The following is a 10161-nucleotide window of genomic DNA, read 5'->3' as shown; positions in this document are numbered from 1 at the left end:
GCACAACGAAAGTTGAACACAAGCACACTAACACCTTTGTTTTCATTTTCTTTATTACTTTTTCCTCTTATTTTTTCATGGTTCAACGTATTGCAAAAAAGAAACAAATTCAAAAAGTAAATATTGTACGCTGCAAATAAATCAGTTTTAGAGCTTCTACAGTACTTGCACTGTTTCTGAAACCCTGCACTAGCCTTAAAAGCTGTCAAAGAACAGGAATAAAGACCGGGACCGTACATCTGTAGATATTTTACATTATGCTGAGTCAGTACTGTTTCATTCACACCTCTTTGAAAGGAGCGGTATTGTATGAAATTAATTATTGTACACACACATGGGCGATGCGTGCTGCCTGATTATAATGTATGGCAATACATTCAAAAATAGTGTAAACACATTGTTATGGTGATTAATCATGTTACATAACTACATCTACGGCAAATTCGCTATAGACGTAACGGAAGGCTAGCATAGCAACAGATGAATACAGTTGTTGAATAGATCGCCCTGCACTACAACGTTCACGCGGTACCTATTCAGTAAACCATAGATGTCAAAGAAATGCTAATCACTCGCACCTGTAAGATAAGTATATAATTATGAAAAGAGCGGTATTGTATTCAATCTATGATTGCAGACATAAACTGTTTGTAGTGCAGGGCGATATATTAAAAAATGTATTCATCTATTGCTAGTGAAAGAGCTAGGAATAAGCAGTCTATTAGTTCTTTGAAACTAGTGCATACGTATGTTGCCCTAGGCGTCCAGATATTCGTTAGTTTGCAGTTTTTAAACATACGCTTTCAAGTTTTAGTACAAACATTATCTAAAAAGAAATACAGGTGACTTAATATTGACGTAGAACGCCTATGTTTTCTAGGAAGATAATATGTGACTTTACACGACGAATGAGCCGTCTTCGATCAAACAAGGACCAGATCTACTAAAAATTCTATAGCCATCTAAATTAGAAGCTTATTATCCTCTTCAACAATAGGATTATCGGTTGGTGTATGCCTATCAAATGAGGCAGATGTCGCGCCAAATTGAGGTACCGATGAATACGACCTTCATGCACATTTTACACAATAACTCAGAATTCAATTTAGGACATTTACGGCTCATTCGTGCTGTACGGTCACATATATATTTCCATTGATTTCCCAAACAAATACTGATAATAGCTATCTATAAAAGCTCAGAGGGTGTTCTCGTATTGGCATACATATATAATTTGCTTCCGCTTTGACTTTATCTCCGATCATATCGTCGGCCGCATCATATCGTACTTGCAAAATACGCATTTCGAGAAAATCGAATTTGAAAGTTTAGCAACTTTCATTTGCTGTATAGTCGTGTCTAAAACATTATTGTCGTTTAAAACCTGTATAAAAGTAATGTAAATTCATATTTTCAATATAATTCACTTATCACTATCAGAGCATAACTTATTCTGCAAAAAATTCAATATTAAGACACAAGAAACAACAAGATACAAAATAATTTATTTGATAAATAATTTAGTTATTAAATAAAATAAGGTCGTGCAGAAACGGCACTAGGTGAAACATTTGAAAAATGGACGAAAACTGCACGTGTTATATAAATACAGCGCAAAGGCTTCATAACACATGGATCCTTTTTCAGTTATTTTACCCTTTTATATGTCATACGTCGATAACAGTCTTTTAAACTGTCATACCTGTTGCATTTTAAGATTTTGTGATTGCATGTACTAAAGTGATATAATATAAGTTATATTAAAGCACAAACGGCAATGCACCGGCTAATGTCATTTAAGTTTCACAGTGTACACATACAGTGTGTCTCAATAAAAATAGGCCCTATGGAAAGTGGTGCATAACTTAAAAATCGGCAGTAAAATAAAACTTTTCTTCAATATTCAAAAACCATGAAGTGTCTGCAAAAGAACGGTGTAAAAATGATCCAAATCCGTTCACGCGTCACTGAGATAACTAAGTTTGTACAAATAGACACATTTTTGGACCATTCCAATGGGGTAATACACAAAAGAAATACAAGGCAATTACATTTCCTTTTGGAGCCGGATGATGGTATCGATCTATATCGATCTTTTAGCAATTTGGCGCGAAGCTCAAATTGGTCTAGCTGGGCGTTGGTCTAGTCAGTGATCGTTGCCAGCTCGGCCAGTGCGGACAGTAAATTTGTTGTCGGGAGTTCGTTTGAGGAGATTGGGAATTTACAGCGATATGAGTGTACAGGATCAGGAGCAAGGTGTTGCAGGAGCATCTTCAATTAATAGGCCTAATCCTGCTTTATCAGCCAAACAAGTGGCGGAGATTGTAAAAGCTGGGGTTTCTGAAGGGTTGGGTTCTTTTCAAGTGAATTTTGACAGGGCTATAAACGCCCAGAAGAAGGAGAGTGAAAAGGCCTTATCTCAGGTGGAGTCATTAAAAAAATCAGCAGGATTACAATTTAGATTCAAGGGCAATAAAGCTCAATTCGAGTTTAACGAATCTGTTTTAAAGTTGGTTGGAGAAGCCCAGGAGAATATTGTGGAAGGTTCGCTTGCAGCGGCTAGTGAAAGTCTAAATTCGGCGTTCAACGAACTTACCAAGAGGAATAAGTTGGTCCGTATAGCGGACAAGTCGGAAGGAGGTGAGTTTTTTATATGTAGGCCATAGATATAATGCAAAGATATCATAGAATGGTTCGTTTTAGTTTCAGAATTGATCTTAATAGGTGTTACGAATGATTTAACCTAGCATAATTAGTATTACATTATTGTAGCTTGTCCGCTTGGATACGCAGATCGATTTATCAATGGTCAGTAGACGGGATGAAGCTAAGAATTCAATTTAATTTTAGTTTAAAAAAGGAACTTGCGTGTGATACAGCTGAAGGTTTACAGCCTTATTGAGACTCATCGGGGAGTAGGCCTACGGGTAGGTATATAAGGGTTTTCAAGCGCACAATTATAAGAAATTTGGTATTTGATTATAATTGGTTGTTTATTGGTAGGTTGGTCCGTGGTGGACGATATCTGCAGGACGATCTAGCTGAAAACAGTGATGATGAGAAACGCATCAGGTTGGCTCAATCTAGGGCAGCGGCTAAGAATAAGAAGAAGAAATCAAGCTTGCCCAGGTCTAAGCCATATTCTAAGCCATATTCCGATTCAAATGCTAGTGGTTTTGGTAATCAGTCTTCTTTTCGTGGCTACTACAATTCAAGCTATAGACCGGCAGTTAGATCTGGTTATGCTAGAGCAGGAGGATATGCCGGCTCAGGTCCGAAGCCCTCTGACATGTGTTTTAGGTGCGGAGGAGTGGGGCACTGGAGGAGAGAGTGTGGAGGGTACAAACAAACGTCCAGTGTCAAAGATGGCGGCGCACATGGCGTTTCCCAGCACCAGCAGTGGTAAAGGTAAATCGATGAATTGTATGATATTATAAAAATGTTGTGCAAGTATTGTTTTGATTATATGATCTGGAGCTGTCAGATATTATTTCGAGTAGAAACGGGTTCTGTTTATTTGGCGTTCATCGACTGAGGGTGGTTCTTCAGCGAAGTTCTTTACACGGCATCACATTCACAGTGCAGTTTTTCTAGTATACATCACATGACATGTTTGTAATGATGTGTAATTTTCATGTTTTGCGAACAATGCTCAGAGTTATTATACTGTCAGGAAGGTGTTCTTGTTTATTGACATTGACAAATTGGTATATTGAATTAGTTTTTTCTGGTCTTATTTTATCATGGTGTTATTGGCAATGCTCCCATAATTGTTTTCCTTGATGCAGGAGCAGATGGTCAAGGTGCATTCACAGATTCAGAAGTTGTTTCGGGACAAGAAGAGACAGGGTACGATACTGAATTTTACTATCAGAACTTGTATGAATATGAGCAAGGATCAGCGGAACCAATTGTAAGAGGTCGGCTTAAAGCGTCTATTGACTATTGGGAAGACACCATTCATGCATATCCTGAAGTTTTAAGTGTTATTAAATTTGGTTATAAGCTACCTTTTGTGGATACTCCTCCTACAGCCTTTTTTTAAGAACAATCAATCTGCTTTGAAGAATTCAGACTTTGTCGCTGAAGCTATTTTAGATCTTTTATCAAAGAATTTGATTAGTGAGTCATTTGCACCTTCTTATATTGTTAATCCGTTAACTGTGGCAGTGCAAAGTTCTGGTAAGAAAAGGTTGATTTTAGATTTGCGATTTGTCAACCAATATATTTGGAAAGACAAAATTAAATTTGAGGATTGGTCAGATGCTTTAAAATATTTTAAGAAAGGTGATTACATGTTCGCCTTTGATTTAAAATCAGGTTATCACCATATTGATATTTTTGATGAGCACACAAAGTTTTTGGGATTTGCATGGGAATTTTCAGGCAGAGTTAGATATTTTTCTTTTTTAGTTTTACCATTTGGTTTAACCACCGCGCCGTACATCTTTTCTAAGTGCTTGCGACCTTTGGTCAGGTATTGGCGAAGTGAAGGTATTTTCGTAGTTTTGTATCTAGATGATGGATGGGGTAGAGAGGATACGGAGGAGAAGTGCCGTCATACAGCGCAGAGAGTGAAGCGAGATTTGATTGATGCAGGTTTGGTGCCAAATACGGAGAAGTCAATTTGGTGTCCTTCGCAGGAGTTGGATTGGTTAGGTTTTTCATGGAATTCATGTGAGGGTTCTTTGAGAGTTACTCAGAGAAGAGTAGATGATTTATTGGCTTCCATTTGCATCTTGCAAGATAGTTTGCCTAAAGTTTCAGCCAGGAAGTTGGCTTCCATTACAGGGATGATAAATTCACTTTCTCCAGTGGTAGGATCAATTGTAATGTTAAAATCTAGATTTTTGCACATGGAAATCTTGAAACGAGTCCAATGGGATCGGGTGTATTCGTTATCTAGTGATAACAGGTTGATAGAAGAGTCGTTCTTTTGGAAATTTCAGTTACGTAATCTGAATAAACGCATGTTATTCACATATTCCGTACCGCAGGTTCTTATTTATTCAGATGCTAGTGCATCAGGTTGTGGTGCTTGGACAGTGGTTTGTGGTGGTAAGAATTTTCACCAGAATTGGGAAGAACATGAGGAAGGTAAAAGTTCAGCTTGGCGTGAGCTGAAAGGTGTAGCACTTGCTATTGAAGCATTTGCTGATTCTTTAGCAGGTAAAACTGTTAAGATGCATACAGATAATGAGAGTGTGGTATCAATTATTATGAAAGGTAGCATGATTTATGAATTGCAAGAGTTAAGTCTATCCTTATTTGAGTTTTGCAAGGCGCACAGTATCAGCCTGCAAGTGCAGTGGATTCCTAGAGAGGAAAATACAGTGGCGGATTGTCTTAGTAGACAATATGATTTTGACGATTGGGGAGTTTCGCATGAATTTTTTGGTTTCATGGACAAGTTATGGGGTCCACATGGAATTGATCGTTTTGCGGATAATTTCAATTGTAAATTGCCAATTTTTAATTCAAGATTTTGGTGCATTGGTACCAGCGGAGTGGATGCTTTTGCGAGAAATTGGGCAGGGGTCAACAATTGGTTGGTTCCTCCAGTGTGTTTAGTCAGCGAGGCGATTAAACATCTTCAGGCTAGCAAAGCGACAGGGACTTTGGTAGTGCCAGAGTGGACTTCGGCTTTGTTTTGGCCTTTACTTTTTTCCAGCAGTAGCCCTTTCAGACATATGGTTGCTGAAGTGATCAGATTTAGTAATCCAAAGTTCATTTTTGTACAAGGGAAGAATTCTAATTCAGTTTTTGGTACTTCTAAGATGAGAAGCGCAGTATTGTGCATTAGGCTGCAGAGCCTTGATTAGTAGTGCATTGCACTCAGGGAGTTTTCCCATTACCGCATGGTTGGGTTAGAGAATGTAAAACCGATTGGTTTTTCTTTAAGTCCGTTTGGACACTGTAAGTATGTGCAGCTTTGTGTAATATACAAGATTGTATATATGTTAGTTGACATAATATTTTTTGCATATTTTGATGCAGGGATGACCAGTATAGGCGTGTTTTGGGAGAGGTGTTAAAGGCGTCTCGTGCCACTAGTACAGCAAACAAGTATTCTAAAGCTTTCTCTGCTTGGCAAGAGTGGTGTTTGGTGCACAGAGTTTCTCATATGCCGGCCAGTCAGGATGACATTTCAAGGTACTTTATTTATTTGTACGTTGATCAAGCACCTTTTTCCAAAATAGAGGCTGCTTTTTACAGTTTGAAATGGCATCATGATTGCAATCCTGAAGTAAATAACAATCCATGTGATTCAAAATTTCTCCGATGTTTATTGGAAGGTTTGAAGCGTCTAAAAGCAAAACCAGTTTCCAAGAAGGATCCAGTGACTCCAGACATTCTCAATAAGATTGTTCTCAGATTTGGAATGGGTTCCAACCTCATGCATATTCGTTTGTGTGCAATTTGTTTAACTTCATATGCCGGTTTTTACGGAACGATGAATTGATAAATATTCGAGAATGTGATGTGGAGTTCGGTTCTTCATTTGTCAGAATTTTTCTTGTAAAGAGTAAAACTGATCAATACAGGGAAGGAAGTTGGGTTGTTATTGCCGAGACGGACTCTGTAACATGTCCTGTTAAGATGTTAAAACGATATATGCAATTAGGTTGTATATCAGGCAGTGAGAAATTTTTATTTAGACCGGTTACTTTTTTCAAATCAAAGAATGTGCACAAATTGAGGTATGGTAAGATGACATATAGCAGGTGCAGAGAATTATTTAAGGAAGCGTTAGATAGCGTAGGCGTAGACGCAAAAAGTTTAGTTTGCATAGTTTGAGAGCGGGGGCGCTACAGCAGCGGCTTCAGTGGGGGTGCCAGACAGGTTGTTTAAGAAGCACGGAAGATGGAAGTCAGAAGGTTCGAAAGACGGTTACGTGAAGGAATCCTTAGATAACCTTCTTTCTGTTTCTAAGCAATTAGGATTGTAGTGTAAGCAATTTGCTTGTACGTAATTATAAAATTATTGATATTGATTAATTAATTAAAAGAGAATGAGATTAAGAATAATAATGATGTGATTCTGTGAAGTTTAAGAAATATATTTTGTTGTTGCCTTTCATTTATTCGCCCGTTCTTTATTTCGTGATAAGAGTAGGGCGGAGTGTCCGTCCGTACTCACAGCTGACGAGCGATATTCCCTGTTTGAGAAACTGTGTTTGTCATGTTTGTCAAAAACCAGAAGCAGGCGCAATAGGAAATTGTTTATTTCCGATTGAGCTTGCGAATTAGGAAATAATTACATTTCCTTTTGGAGCCGGATGATGGTATCGATCTATATCGATCTTTTAGCAATTTGGCGCGAAGCTCAAATTGGTCTAGCTGGGCGTTGGTCTAGTCAGTGATCGTTGCCAGCTCGGCCAGTGCGGACAGTAAATTTGTCAATTTATGTTTTAACGTTTTAAGGTTTTATCTTTATAACAGTGTCAAGTCTGCAAAAAAGGGCTTGTGAGGAAGAGGAAGGGTCATGTCAGGTCAAGTTTCAAGAGTCAAGCATGACATCCTTAATTTGTTTCTAGCAGGCAGGCAGGAACATATTGTAGTATTTGTTAAAGGAAAGCTTAAGGTAAGATAATATATTTTATTATTTTCAGTGAAGTCAATAGACTCTATATTGAGGTTTGCAGTCTTTTTAAGGTACGTGCCTAAGTAAGTAGGTATGTATGGTTGTGGTTCAATTTTTTGCGGAAATTATGGGCCTCTCGGGCCTACGCGCTTCTTTTAGCATTAGGTAGTCTATTTGCCCTTAGTAGGGCGGAGTGTCCGTCCGTACTCACAACTGACGAGCGATATTCCCCTGTTTGAGAAACTGTGTTTGTCATGTTTGTCAAAAACCAGAAGCAGGCGCAATAGGAAATTGTTTATTTCCGATTGAGCTTGCGAATTAGGAAATAACACCAAGTGTTGCTGAGTAGGAGTTCAAAATCAATCAATCAATCTCACAAAAGAATGTTCTTCACACGTTTCTCTTTGGGTTAAGGGCTCGGGTAGCACCGTTTGCACAGTATTTCTTAGAACACATCAGACATATCGAATTACATTCTGAATACGAGGAATGTCCTTCTGATATCAATTTTTTCTTATATTTTTTTGAAATTCGGGATATAACACACATTTTATGGCAAATTATTAAAATTATATATTTTTTGTATTTTTGATATTTAACCATCCTCGAAGTAAACTTCATAAATCTAATGATATGTACTTAATGTACTTATTATTATACATACATTTGTCAACCAACAGTAGGGCTGAACTTTATATTGAAGTGGCTGAAATATTTGATTCAAAAGAAATTGGTTCCCTCAAAATGAAATGTCCAGGTGATAGTATTGATGATGAAATAAACAAAAATTTATAAACAACATCAATAACAGAAAAGAGGCATAGTTGCTGATCAGGCAAGTTATCCCCTACCTAGCAACACTGGGAGTTAAGGTTTGACGTTATTTCAAACTATTGCGATTTGGTAGTTAACATCATATGGTAGTGAGCTTTGGCAAAAATTGCATTGATTTTACAGATATACTTTTGTAGGTCCTGTGGTTCTTGAGTGATGATGTTAAAAGGGATGAAACAGCATCACTTTTGTAAAACGTACATAACTCATTAAAAATAAGCCAAGCAAGTTTTCAAAGTATGAAGTTTTGCAAAACATCAAGGTGTTATTTTTCAATAATATTTTGATTTAGATAATCAAAATCGATCTTTTTGTCTGCTTCGACCAACAATACTTAGTCAACCCCTAACATTAGTTTCTTCCATTCTAAATTACAATGCAGCACATTATTGTTAATGTGATAATTGTCCCATTGGAAAGGTCCAAAAATGAATCTATTTGTAGTTTCCCAAATATCTCAGTGACGAGTGAACGGATTTTGATCATTTATGCACCAATCTATAGAAGACACTTCATGGATTTTGAATCTTTTGAAAAAGTTTTAATTTTGCTGCTGATGTTTTAAGTTATGACACCCGATCCACAGGGCATATTTTTATTGAGACACCCTGTAGTTAATCAGGGCTTTCACAAACATACCCTAAACAGGAATTTAGCACGGTTTTCGCAACAAGTGTTATACCCACACCAACCCCCCTCCCCTCCCCGAAACAGGATTTCCCTGGCCTTGGAATCAACGACGGACACACGTTTGTCTTATTTATGATTTCCACAATCAGTCACAGCTAAAACGATCCATATTTCGGTACTTATGACAAGTTTTCGTCAAATAAAATGTTTTTTTTTATTGTACAATCATTTTGTGCTTAAATAAAAGTGTCTGTACATACGTGGGTTCGTGCCTCTGAGCTTTCGATAACAGCTTACATTTCTAAAAAAACGCTATAAGCCCATCGCCAAATGCACGTACTATATGATTAAAGAAAATGCCTGTCTAAACTACAATATAACTTTCCAGACAGTTCTTAAGTATATTACCCACTTAAGTACCCACTTAACGAATTGGTCTTTATTATTTACCTCTGTAAAATATTAATTGCTCAAATCATTCTTTACACATGTATTGATAAAACCATTAATACTGAAATATCCTTGTGAGAAGTTCTGTCAATATGATATCAGTTACAAGGGTCTCTTTCGCTCTCGGTCTCTCTCTCTCTACCTAGTGCCTCTCTCTAACTCTCTCACTAACTACATCTCTCTCGCTCTCTACATGCTCTATGTCTTTCCTTTAAAAAAAGAACCAGCGCGGTCTCATCTTGTGTGATGTTGGAACTCGGCTGTCATTCCGCTTTTTTGGTGATACATAACGTAAAGAGTGACTATTGAATTCATCCGTTACATAGGCCTATCGAAGTTTTCTTTTTCTCCTTAAACAAATGGTAAATCCATGCAATGATCGTGAGTTGTTATGTCAACAAAATGCCTTTTGAACACAGTAATTAATATTTGAACAAACTAATCCGACGTCAATTTTACGAATTTGACATGGCATCGGCTGTGCAGATTTCAATGAACTATAATTGTTCATCTATCTACTAACCCTAACACCCAAAAATCGTACAAAATCTTACGATGAAAAATATTGCGCATGCATGAATCCCAGGGTCTGCGATGACGCAATCACCCTAAGTGTTATATGCGCACAGAATTGCTGGCCGGGCAGCAATAACCCGTGTAGCT

The 10161-nt window shown here is 37.5% G+C and overlaps 1 protein-coding gene across 1 annotated transcript; it reads left to right on the top strand.

Annotated features, from left to right (window-relative positions):
• The first annotated feature begins 2231 nt into the window (after nt 1–2231).
• On the top strand, nt 2232–6463 carry LOC140142094 (uncharacterized). Its single transcript, XM_072164054.1, has 4 exons — nt 2232–2640; nt 3172–3408; nt 3789–3849; nt 5998–6463. Exons 1-4 carry the CDS (start codon nt 2232–2234, stop codon nt 6461–6463), a joined length of 1173 nt encoding a protein of 390 aa, XP_072020155.1.
• The last annotated feature ends 3698 nt before the right edge of the window (nt 6464–10161 follow it).

This window comes from Amphiura filiformis, chromosome 2 (genome assembly GCF_039555335.1).
Source record: "Amphiura filiformis chromosome 2, Afil_fr2py, whole genome shotgun sequence".
In the NCBI taxonomy this organism is placed as follows: Eukaryota; Metazoa; Echinodermata; class Ophiuroidea; order Amphilepidida; family Amphiuridae; genus Amphiura; species Amphiura filiformis.
This window is presented reverse-complemented; position numbering and strand designations above follow the sequence as displayed.

Bases quoted from the DNA above. Each gene is read 5' to 3' on its own strand.
- LOC140142094 (XM_072164054.1), top strand. From the start codon at position 2,232: ATGAGTGTACAGGATCAGGAGCAAGGTGTTGCAGGAGCATCTTCAATT. The intron at 2,641-3,171 runs GTGAGTTTTTTA...TTCAAATGCTAG, and splicing joins AGCGGACAAGTCGGAAGGAG to TGGTTTTGGTAATCAGTCTT. The intron at 3,409-3,788 runs GTAAATCGATGA...TCCTTGATGCAG, and splicing joins CAGCACCAGCAGTGGTAAAG to GAGCAGATGGTCAAGGTGCA.